At 42.8% G+C, this 12728-nt stretch overlaps 1 protein-coding gene across 1 annotated transcript in view; it reads right to left on the bottom strand.

Moving 5' to 3' along the window:
- Window positions 1–12728, bottom strand: part of LOC102922378 (protein argonaute-4) — a 39884-nt gene that overhangs the window by 13489 nt on the left and 13667 nt on the right. Inside the window, exons 4-13 of the mRNA XM_042271874.2 lie at window positions 10371–10552; window positions 10070–10206; window positions 9839–9973; window positions 7484–7571; window positions 4683–4830; window positions 4190–4309; window positions 3946–4074; window positions 3626–3759; window positions 2348–2532; window positions 771–930 (exon numbers count right to left, since the gene is read on the bottom strand). Coding sequence (XP_042127808.2) covers window positions 771–930; window positions 2348–2532; window positions 3626–3759; window positions 3946–4074; window positions 4190–4309; window positions 4683–4830; window positions 7484–7571; window positions 9839–9973; window positions 10070–10206; window positions 10371–10552 — 1418 coding nt within the window. The remainder of the gene's footprint in view (window positions 1–770; window positions 931–2347; window positions 2533–3625; window positions 3760–3945; window positions 4075–4189; window positions 4310–4682; window positions 4831–7483; window positions 7572–9838; window positions 9974–10069; window positions 10207–10370; window positions 10553–12728) is intronic.

The raw sequence follows: 12728 nt of genomic DNA on the forward strand, positions 1-12728 counted from the left end.
CTTTAATCCCAGCACTCGGGAGGCAGAGGCAGGCGGATCTCTGTGAGTTCGAGGCCAGCCTGGGCTACCAAGTGAGTTCCAGGAAAGGCACAAAGCTACATAGAGAAACCCTGTCTCGAAAAACCAAAAAAAGAGGCAAGAGCTGTGCCAGTAAGCTACAGTTCTGGCCCTGGGAGTTGTCCATTTGGAGTGGGAAGAGAAAGCCTGATAGAGTCTGGAAACACTCTAAGTCTTCGTGGTGGTGGCTACGTGGGTTACACAACACTACCTAAGAAACAGTCGCTCGCTGAGATGCGAATTTGAGATGTGTGGCTTGTTGGGTTTGCCCTGGTGAGAACAGAACCCAGGGCCTTGCATCCACTAGGCAAGTGCTGTACCACTCAGCTACATCTCAGACCTTGGTTTGGTTTTGTTTGAGACAGGGTCTCACTGTATAACTTTGGCTATCCTGGAGCTCACTATGTAGATCAGGCTGGCCTGGAACTCATAGAAATTGGCCTGCTTCAGACTCCTGAGTTGCTGGGATTAAAGTTTGTACCATCACACCCAGCTAAATCCTTGGTTTATCTTTTTCTTTCTTTCCTTTTTCTTTTTTTGAAACAAGGTCTTGCTAATGTAGCCTAGACTGGCATGGAATCCACAATACTCCTGCTTTATTTCCCCCCAGTAATGGTGTATACCACCATATCTGGCTGGAAGGGTGTCCTTTATCATAAATCACATAATTTAGATTTTTAAATAAAAGTGGGAAAAACAAGTCATGCCCTTACCTTTGATGAGGTACAAGTACATTGTTAATTCCTCCAAGCTTTGCGTTTATCTTCAGGCAAAGGTTGGAAAGGGTTTGGGGTGAGGTCTTCACAACGTTTTTGACCTGGACACACTGTGTGGCCATACCTAAAAGGGTATCTCCAACACGCTTCACCTCCGCTATAAAATAAGTCAATAAATTAGTTCGCTTTAAAATGCTTAGTCACCTAATGTGAGTGAAGGGAAAAGTACTGAACATTAACATTCACAGACTACACAGTGCTAGGTGCAGGTCACCTACTGTGAGTGAAGGGAAAGTACTGAACATTAACATTCACAGACTACACAGTGCTAGGTGCAGGTCACCTAATGTGAGTGAAGGGAAAGTACTGAACATTAACATTCACAGACTGCACAGTGCTAGGTGCAGGTCACCTAATGAGAGTGAAGGGAAAGTACTGAACATTAACAGTCACAGACTGCACAGTGCTAGGTGCAGGTCAAAGGTGCGCCTCCCTTTCCTGCCCTGCCGCAGCTCTGGAAAGCAGCCCACTTCCTTATTCTTCGGGTGCTGCCTGCTGCCACTTGCTTAGTCCCTTAAGAGCTCCTCTTCCTCAGAACTGGTCTGGTAAAGGAACTCATCTCCTGGTTCCTCGCTCCTCAGAGCACACACCAGCCCTTTGAATTTGACTTTTCTCTTGGTCTAAAGCTTAGAGATACACAGGAAGTGGACAAAAGCAGCAAAGAGAAGGTCGGGACGTCGGTCTTCACTCGAGGGTAACCAGAGAAGCCCCTGTCTCTCTTCCACAGACACAAACGCAGCCCATCCTCTTCTGCAAGCAGCAGCCCCACCCCACTGCTCTGTATTCTCCCCACTCTGATGATATTCTTAAGTGCTCTTCCCCAGGACAGTCTACGACTTCCAGTCCCTGGACTATGGAAGCCCTACCCAGCATTTCCACCCTCTGTCTAGTCACCTCCTCCCCGCAGGCTGGTTAAGGCCTTACGGCTGGTTATATCCACAAACACGGTGGCAGAAACCTTGTAAACAGTGTCTGCTCTACCAAGTTGGGTCTTGGAATGAGGAGGATGTGGTTGTATGGAGCAGAGGCCACTGTCTATCATGAATAGACACAAAAAAGGAACAGGTAATAAATCTTGGCCAGGATGTGGCTCAGCTAATAGAGTACTTCCTACCATGTATGAAGCCCTGGGTCCAACCTCCTGTACCATACAATCAGGTGCAGAGATTCATTCCTAGAATCTGAGCACTGGGAAGTGGAGGTGGGATTCAAGGTTCAAGGTCATTCTTTACCACAGAATGGGTTCAAGACTAGCCTGACCTACATAAGATCTTGTCTCAACAAGAGAGAGGGGGTCAGAAGGGAGGGGTAGAGGAAAGAAAAGAAGAAAGTGTCGCCATGTTGTATCCCCCCAAGCAAAGCACTCTAGCACTAAGCTGTCCCCTCTACACATACTGGCTGTCTCTGTGTCTCAGATCACTGAGAATGGAGTTGGAACTGTGGCATCACCTAGCTTATCCTGTCAAACCCGGGACTTGAAATCATCCCTCATTCAACATTAAAACAGTTCATACCATATACTGGTGTCTTTCCCGGCAGGATAACCACTATCAGCTGCAGGCCCACATATGTCATTTTCAGATGTTTAAACATGGGCTCCACACTGTCGGCACCTTGTGCGTACTTGCAGAAGCATGGCTGACCCTGGATAGGCATCCCCGCATCCTTGGAGATTTTACGAAGCTGGTCAGTGAAACTCCTGTTAAGATAGACCCAGCACACAGTGCTTTCATTTTCACATGTAAACAAACAAAACTTTCAGCAGTTGTCAAAAACAGATTGGCAGTTGTACCACTGCAATTATAACAGAACAATCTGTATTAGTACACTACGGAATCAGTTTGGATTTTTATTACTATTTTTTGTGGTATCAGAAATTAAACCCAGAGCTTTAAATATGGTAAGCAAGCATTTTACCACTGAGCTATATCTCCAAACCCCATTTTTTTAATTTCTAAAAAATTATGATTCAGCTGAGACTTAGGGACTAGAATAGCATTTATATTCAAAAGATTTTTAAAAATATAATCAAATAAGTAACTCAGAAATGAAAAAAAAAATAGGATCACAATTTTAGGTAATATTTTGGTAAGGCTGGTAAAAGAAGGAGGTGAGCTCGAGTTCAACTGAGAACATCTGAATATAAGTTTAAAATTAGAAAAAAAACTTGTAGTAGGTTTGGTTCAATAAATCAACATTAATTTTTTTCATTTTGAAGTTTTAAATTTTAAATTTAAGAAATTACTTCAATCTATGCATAAATTAGGGTCTTGTGATTTAGCCCTATCTGGCCTGAAATTTGCTGCATAGACCAGGTTGGCCTCAAACTCAGGGTTCCACCTGCCTCTGCCTCCCCAGTGTTGGGATTAAAGCTGCGTGTCGCCACACCTAGCCTCAACATGACTTATTTTGTATATTTGCTAACATCTTGTGGGATTCCTTTTTTTTCACCCCAGTTCTGCTTCTTGATTTTCTTTACCCTTCTCATGGACTTCCTTACACAGAAGGTGTATCTGTAGGAGCTGATATGATCGATACTCTTAGACAGTTTTCCTGCCTGAAGAATTGTCCAAATTGCATGGCTTCAACCTCGTCACTCACAAATTTCGACTCTAGCTATGTGGAAGCTGAGTTAGAGTTTATAACACAGCACAGGGTCTCTTCTGTAGAGCCAGATGACATCACTATGGGCGGATATCGGGGGGCCAGTGCCAGGGTACCCAGCACAGTCACATAAAGACGGCATTTCGTATCTAGAAGGGTTGTTACTGAGCTGAAAATGGGATACTCACTTTAGCAAATCTTCCCTACATTGTTTCTGAGGCGCAAAACAAGCCACTGCCCAAACTTTAATCTCAATGCCAGCATAAAACTGCTTTCCTCGCATGTCCCAGACACCCTGGTTGGGTGTGGCTACTGTTTTATTCTTTGAAAAAACAAAAAAGAAACAAAAGAAAAGAGAAAAGGTATTACAATCTAAGACCATTTTTATGTTGAAGAGGGAACAAACACAACTTTATTTGGTACGGTCAGAGACAGAAGGCAATAAGGAGCACGGAGGCAGGTAAGTTCAAAGGTGTCTCTTTTATGGGAATGGCGTGGAGCAGCTTACCCGGCCTCCGTACTGCAGCATGGGAGCTGGGAGGACCCTGCCTGTGAGCTCCGTCATCTCGTTGTGGACGACGATCCCAAACTCCTTCAGGTATGGGTCAGGCCCACCCACCATGCTGTTGCTCTTTACCTAAGGAAGGGAGAAGCTGCACATGAAACCAGACAGGAACTATGCCCCTCAGGATTGTTTACTCTTTATTTGTTCATCTCACAGCGGGCTGATCTGGAGATCGCGATTTACTGACCAGTCTACTGATTTCCTCCTGCCTGTCAGGAGCAGATCTTGCTGTGGCTTTGATCATTGTGGATGTCTGATTGTCTGTGAGCTTCTTTATACATCTCTGTCCTGCCACTATATTACAGACCTGCAAAGAGACAAAGAGAAGTCAGGTTTTGTAGAAATGGGCTTATACATGAAGTCTTTGCCCATTTCCAGGAAAAAAAAATAGTTATAAAATTCTATGCACAAAACACTTCAAAAAGACTAAATTCTACCACTAGTTTAGAACATCTTTTGTTTGTTTGTTTGTCTGTTTGTTTGTTTTTCAAGACAGGGTTTCTCTGTATAGCCCCTGGCTGTCCTGGAACTCGTATGTAGACCTGACTAGCCTTGAACTCACAGAGATCCACTTGCCTCTGCCTCCCCAGTACTGGGATTAAAGGCATGAACACTTTTTTTTTTTTTTTAAAGAAAAATTAATTCAAGAGATTGGCAAAAGAAAATTTCATTTGGCTTACCTCAAGTGGCAAGTATGTATGCTTCTGTTCTTGTCCCACCTGAAGGCAGGGCAGGTGGGAGTACTTCAGCTGCAGACTATACTTCTGCTTAAAATACTGAGCTACTGTACATTCCAGAGCCTGACCGTTTTCTAGCTGCAAAGGAAAGCTAGAGGAAAGAAAGTGTATTTAGAACTTTTACTATTTTTTAAAGAAGTAAACAAAAGCCACTAACATTTTCTATGTTGATTACTCATTTAAGAAACAAAGGTCAAGGGCTGATGATGCGACTCAGTGGATAGAAAGCTTGTTTAACATGCTAAACAGTTTTTGATCCCCTGTGTTTGGTCCCCAACACTACATAAACCACAAAAATAGGCATGGTGATACACGCCTGTAATTCCAGAGTTTAGGAGATGGAGGCAGGAGAATCAGGAGCTCAAGGTCACCCTCACTTATATAGTAAGTATGAGGCCAGCCTGGACTACAATAAAACTCTCAAAGGGGTTGGGGGAGGAAGTAAGATGGCTGACTAGGTGAAGGTGCTTGCTACCAAGCCTGACAACAGAGTCCAGTCCCTGGGACTCATGTGATGGAAGGACAGAGCCAACTCCAGTAAGAGAAAGAGAGAGGGAGAGAGAGAGAGAGAGAAAGAGAGAGAGGGAGAGGGAGAGAGAGAGGGGGGGGGAAGAAAGAGGGAGAGGGAGAGGGAGAGGGAGAGGGAGAGAGAGAGAGAGAGAGAGAGAGAACATGCGTGCGCACACACAAATAAATTGTGAAAAAATAAAAAGGGTCAGGGGCTAGGGGTACAGCACAGTGATAAAGCCTTTCATTCCATCCCCAGCACCACCACCAAAAAATTAAAAAGAAAAAGAGAAAAAGTCTGATTACTTCCAGGTAAGTCATTTTAGTATTGTACCAGAACAATTCCATTGAAATTTCAATGTTTGTTGAAGCTGAGCAAAAAAAAAAAATTACAAAATTAATTTTTTTTTCTTCCACAAAAGACCTAGGTGTGGTGGCTCACACCTGAAACCCTAGTACGCAAGAGAGAGAGGCAGAAAAACCACTTGAAGTTGGAGGCCAGACTGATGTATTTATGTCCACTGTGTGCATGCCTCAGAGTTTAGTAGAGGGCCAATGATCCCTTTGAACTGGAGTTATGGACAGCTGTGAGTGCCATGTGGGTGCTTGGAACTGTATCCAGATCTTCTGCAAAAATAACAAGTTCTAACCACTTGGCCTTCTCTACAGCCCATCTTGCTGGCTACTGAGATGAGTAACTTCAAATAAGCACTTAGAGTCCCCCACATACATTTATTTGCTTAAGAGAAATTTTTTCTAAATGAACAGAGGATAGTTATTGGAGCCACTTTTTAGGTCTCCAAGTTGTCAGATTCCTAAGCCAGGGCAAATTATGTAGTTTGGAGGTGACAAGACTAAATACACAGACTGGGGAGATGGGTTAGGAGGTTAAAAAAAAAAAAACTCACTTTGCAAGCCAAATATCCTGAGTTCAACCCCAGGATTGTGCAGTAGAAAGAGAAAACCAACTCCTAAAAGTCTTCCTCTAACCTCCACACATATACTATTGCATACTGATGTGCACACGAGGTGTATGTACGTGTGTGCATACAGAGAGCACCATGGATACAAAGTTATAACAAGAAAAGAACTCCTAAGTAACCAAAATAATGTAAGATTTATATATATATTTAACATTACTTACTTACGAAAGCCAAAAGCCAGTATTTTTTTTCATGTCTGACAAAGTTTAATGATCCTGATTACAAGAATGAATCTGCCACATACAGTAATTTTATAGGCACTTCCAAACATATTGTCACTTAGGCACAGTACTCAATAGACTACAAGTTGTGTGGTTGGTTAGAAAGGCAAGATTGAGTAAATGGAAAGGAACAGGCTACTGGAGACAGGAATACACGACTAGCTGGGAGTAACACCAAGCTATAAAGAAAGGGAGAGACAACTACACAAATATGCAAAGCAGTATTTGTCTCCCCACAGAAGCCTGTATGATGGCTAGACCCTAGCAGAGTTGTCAAGTACTGAGAATTATAGTACTATAATAATTGATGCTAGTTATGACAATCATATTCTTTTTAAAATTCTTAAGTTTTGTTTGTATATACATATATGTAGTATATGCGTGCGTGTGTGTGTGTGTGTGTGTGTGTGTGTGTGTGTGTGTGTGTGTACACATGGATCCAGAGGTCAACATCTTCAACTTACTTTTTTGAGACAGAGTCTCTCGCTGAACCACCTACTGACTAGGCTGGCTGACCAGCAAGTTCTGAGGATCTTCCCATCTCTCCCCACAGGCACTAGGATGACAGATGTTCATCACCATGCCTAGCTTTTATGTAGGCAATGGAGATCCAAACTCAGGAGTTCATACCTACACAGCGGGTACTGTATGGACTGACCATCTCCCCAGGGCAATCTGATCTATGTGTGGTATACTCGGTTCAAAAGGTAAACTGAACAACTATTCAACAAATATCTAAAATTTTTAAAGCTTTTGTGGTAAGTGAAGATTCTCGTGATCCCGAAACCACACTACTGTCTTTGCCAGTGACGTTCAGTGTCAAATTGCTACCATATTTTATTGTTAACTTGGGTTTTTGTTGTCTTTTCTTTCATTTTGTGATTTTTCAGTTTTTGAGACGGGGTTTCTTGGGGTAACTTAGGCTGGCCTCAAACTCACAGCAAGTCTCCTGCTTCGGTCTCCCAAGCACTGAGATTACAGGTATAAACCATCATTCATGGCTACCGTATTATTTTAGATGTGATCAACATACGTTTGATGACTGGCTGGCCGTCTTGTCACATTACAAACTCGGTATTTTCGTTTCATCTGTCCACAGTGAGTCACCTCAACTTTGAGACCTGAAAAAAAATCATAGCCTTTTTTTAAAAATCATAGTGACAAAACCAAATGTTGTCTTCAAAAAGTCAAGGAGTGGCCAGACATGGTGGGACACATTTTTAATCTCTTTTTTAAAAATTGTGCTCTTCGCGTCCTGTGGCTGCTGCTGAAGCCCAACATGACAGAGACCTAATGGGTCATGAAAAAATCTACCCTTCTGATGCCAATGGAGATTGAGAGCCCAATATGGCCAGCTTTGGCAAGCATTAATGTAAGCCTAGGAACTGTAGCCATGAGATTGGATTCTCCAGAAGAGCTGCCAGCCAAAGTCATGCTCGGATCAAGAAAAACGGGCCTTGGCGGTTCGTGTTCCTGGAGTTGTATCCATGCCAGTGGATGTCCACACAATCCAGAAGAGAATTTGACATTGCTGCTGCTGCTGTTGCTGTTATAACAATGGCGGCACACCGTTGCTACTGTTTCTAGGATTACCGTTTCATAATTGCTTACTACAGCTAGCACAGTGGAGATCCTGGCAACAAAAGTAGCTCCTACAGTTAGTTAATCTTTGATTCTATTGGGCATGATAAATTTAATTCAGTAGTTATATACATCTTGATTGGCTTTGAAAATTATAAATTTATAAACTCAAGTTCCAGTTGCTTTTGGGATACTATCTTACAAGGACTCCAATGTACAGTATGGCTCGAAAAGGAAGGGAATGGCTCAGTTGCCTTTAGCCTACTGGCTATGGGTGAGATAGGACCTCTGTTGGTCTTTTCTGTATCAAACACACAGATTGCAAGCCCAGTGCCACTTTGAGATCTTTGGCAGCAATTAACCATGCAGCTCACACACGACTGACCCGGTATGATGAGTATTCAGAGACGGGTAATACCTGGGGGGCACTCACCAACCTAAGACAGAGTACCTGTGTGGCCTGGGCGGGCGTCTCCATGACGGGTAAGGTGACCTGCTGACGTCCCACGTAACCCAAGTCAGAAGCTCATTTTTTAATAAAAATGGGACCTGCAGGGCCCTGGCCCCTGTTTTGGGTAACTGTTGCCTTGCTTGCGGACCTTGACCTTGATATCCTCCCAATGCTAAGTCCCTGCCAGGTTCCACCCTCCTGAATGCTTAAGGGAAGTTCCTTGTCTGTGTATCCTGAATAATGGGCATTAACAGCTTAGATGCAAGATTGTAAAACATCAGTAGCAAACTTCTGCCCTCCGGGGTCCTCCCATTGTGCTGTAAGCCTGTAATGAGGACCTCCTACCCCCTTCAAAAAATGACACTCGACATTTAAAATTAAATATTGAATGAATACTACGCATGTAATTATGAATACCACAAATGTGATTAATATCATTGAGTGTAATTAAAAAATAAATAAATAATAAATAAATAAAAAAGTGTTCTCTTTCTCCCCACATTATTTTTTTTTAAGATTTACTTATTATGCATACAGTACTCTGTCTGCATTGCATGTGTGTCTGCACACCAGAAGAGGATACCAGATCTCATTACAGATGGTTGGGAGCCACCATGTGGTTGCTGGGAATTGAACTCAGGACCTGTGGGAGAGCAGCTGGTGCCCTTAACCGCTGAGCCATTTCTCTAGCCCCATCTTTATAATCTCTTTAATTTCAGCACTCAGAAGGCAGAGGCAGGCAGATCTCTGTGAATTAGAGGCCAGCCTTGTCTACACAGCAAGTTCCAGAGCTGCAAAGTGAAATTCTGTTTCAAAAAACCAAACAAAAAGTCAAGGAGCACATGACTTTGGAAAGAATTCTCATGTTCTCCTTACCTACTGCAGATAACAAAGATTTCTCCACATACACACAAAAGGTCAATAATTTAATACAGGACCAAAGCTGTAAGAATATGGAGACAATTTCATCATATAAAGGCAAAAAGATTCATGAAACTCAACCAATTTTTGTTTTTGGGACAGAGTCTCTCTACATAGTTCAGATTAGCCTTGAAGTTGTGATCTTCCTGCCACAGCCTCCTGACTGCTGAGATTACAGACATGCAGTACCATGCCTGACTACATAACTGACTTCATTATTTCAGTCAATAAGTTTTTGTAAGTATCAATGTTCTGCTGTTTCTTTTCAAGTCTAAGTATATACTGAGACTCTGTAGTTAACATGGCTAAAGAACTTACCCAAAGCCCCACTGCTAGGCTATCAGGCTAGGAAGGGACCCAGGTCTGTTTGATACAGTACAGATCATCTGCACTGTATTGCACTCACTCCAAGATGACAGTAACACAAATACCTACCTCTAATTTCTTTGGTAAACTTGACACGCTGGGAGTCCGTTAGAGGTTTCGTTTGTTCATTGATGTTCTGAATATCTAAAACCTCACACATGAACTCAATGATAGGCTGGGCCCGGTAGAAAGCAGTTGCAGATACTAACAAACAGAGAAAAGATACTTAGCATCAAGGAAAAGAAAGGGTCCAAACCTATCAAACGGAAACCAGAGTTAACAGACAGAGTTCCAACCCACCATCAATATTGAGCATCATATTCCACATGGCAGGTCTCACAGACTGGTGAAAGCCGAACCAGACCTCTCTGCCACCTCCCAGAGGGTGGTAATAACCTTCAGGAGGTGAGAAAAAAGAACGGCCCACAGGAGTGTACCTGAAGAGACAGGGGTTTGGATACTTCATGCAAAACATTTTGAGGTCAGTTTGTGAACTGAAATCAAGTTTGAACTGTGACTATGTTAGAACCTTTGCATGGCTAAATTCAATCTGTGAAAAATCCTGACATTTGTGGGAAGGGATTCAAAGTAAGGTGCTAACCTCATAGAGGGGAGATGCCTTGTAATAACATCAAGTGCTTGTACTGAGTCGTCCGGGACTTCATTCAGGTGCCCAGCTAAAGCCTCCAAAAGCAACTGAAGGCTCACAACTGACACCCACTGCACAGACACTTTGAAAGTTTGGTCTTTACCCTCACCTGGAAGGGTCACCTCCATGTCAACCTAGAGAAAAATACATACATACAATCAGGTTTATAAGGTTGTGGGAAAGACCCTAGGAATATTCAATATAGTATATGCATAATGGATGTTTATCTTAACACTTTTTGTAATTGTAGACCATTGGAAACAATGTAATTGTCTATAAGTAAAGGAATAATTTAATAGAAAATATTATACAATAATTAAAAATAAGGGGTCAGAGGGATACAATTGTAGGTAAGTGCTGTTAGCGCCAAGCCTGATGACCTGAGTTTGACTCTGGGGCCCCATATGGCGGAAGTAGAGAACAACTCCCACAAGTTGTCTAACCTCAACATGCACACCAAAGCAGGCACGCACTCACCACACACACATGCTCACCACACACACATGCTCACCACAGCAGACACGGACTCAGCACACACACATGCTCACCACACACACATGCTCACCACAGCAGACACGGACTCAGCACACACACATGCTCACCACACACACATGCTCACCACAGCAGACATGGACTCACCACACACACATGCTCACCACAGCAGACATGGACTCACCATACATACATGCACACATATGCACAAATAGATAAATAAACTTGATATGGAAGGACAAACATTGATGATTCTGCTTAAATGAGGTACTCAGAATAGTCAAATTCATAGAAATAAAAGGTAGAATAAATAGTGGTTACCAGAGCAAGTGGCAGTGAGGTACATGGAACTATTGCTTAGTGGATAGAGAGTTTCTATTCTAGATAACAGAAAGATTCTAGAATAGACAGTAGTGCAGATGCACAACAATGTGAATGCTCTTAAAAATGGAGTCGTGCCCGGTGGTGGTGGCGGCGGCGGCGGCAGCGGCGCACGCCTTTAGTCCCAGCACTCAGGAGGCAGAGGCAGGCGGATCTCTGTGAGTTCGAGGCCAGCCTGGACTATAGAGGGAGTTCCAGGAAAGGTGCAAAACTACACAGAGAAACCCTTGTCTCGAAAAACCAAAAAAATAAATAAATAAATAAAAACAACCTTCGTGGGCATCACATGTCCATGTGCACAAGTCATGTGTTGTGTGATATTTTAATTGTGTTCTGACAAATAAAGCTTGCTTGGAGTCAGAGGGAGGAACTAGCCACTAGCCAACCAAAATTAACCATAGAGGTTTAGAGGACTGCAGACAGATAGGAGACAGGAAGTAGTAAGGTGTAAGTAGTAAGATCCTCTCTCGGCCCTTTTGGAGGAAGGGAAGAGGTAGAAGGTGACTGGTGGCTGCTCCCTGCTTCTCTGATCTTTCAGGTTCTTACTCTGATATCTGACTCTCAATTTTTTATTGATGAAAAAATAATTAGATAAATATTTTAGTCATGCACATAAATGTCATAAAAACATATATATTTGGGTTTTTAGAGACAGAGTTTCTCTGTGTGACAGCCCTGGCTGTCCTAGAACTCATTTTATAAACCAGGTTGGCCTCAAACTCACAGAGATCTGCCTGCCTGAGTGCTGAGATTAAAGGTGTGCGCTGCTACCACCACCTGGCAAAACATAATTTTTAAAAATACTTCTTTTTAGTCAGGTGGTGGTGGTGCACGCCTTTAATCCCAACACTCGGGAGGCAGAGGCAGGTGGATCTCTGTGAGTTCGAGGCCAGCCTGGTCTACAAAGCGAGTTCCAGGACAGCAGGACTGTTACATAGAGAAACCCTATCTCGAAAAACAAAACAAAACAAACAAACAAAACAAAACAAAAAACCCTTCTTTTTTAACTCTTTGTTTTTGGTTTGTTTGTTTTTAACAAAGGGTCTCACTATGTAACTCTGGCTGGCCTGGAACTTGCTAGGTAGACCACATTGGCTTGGAACTGACAGAGATACACCTGCCTTTGTCTCCTGAGTGCTGGGATTAAAGATGTGTACCACCATACCTGGTACTGTTTTTTACTATTAAAGTAAATATTTAAGAAAGTACTGTGTGGGGCTGAAGAGATGGCTCAGCAGTTAAGAGCACTGGCTGCTCTCTCAGAAGACCCAGGTTCAATTCCCAGTACCCACACAGCAGTTCACAACTGTCTGTAACTCCAGTTCCAGGGGATCTGACACCCTCACACAGACATACATGCAGGCCAAACAGTAATGCACTTAAAAAAAAACAAACCGAAGAAAGTGCTGTGGCATTATTTTCATAACTGAAGCTAGA

This window comes from Peromyscus maniculatus, chromosome 2 (genome assembly GCF_049852395.1).
Source record: "Peromyscus maniculatus bairdii isolate BWxNUB_F1_BW_parent chromosome 2, HU_Pman_BW_mat_3.1, whole genome shotgun sequence".
NCBI classification, from domain to species: Eukaryota; Metazoa; Chordata; class Mammalia; order Rodentia; family Cricetidae; genus Peromyscus; species Peromyscus maniculatus.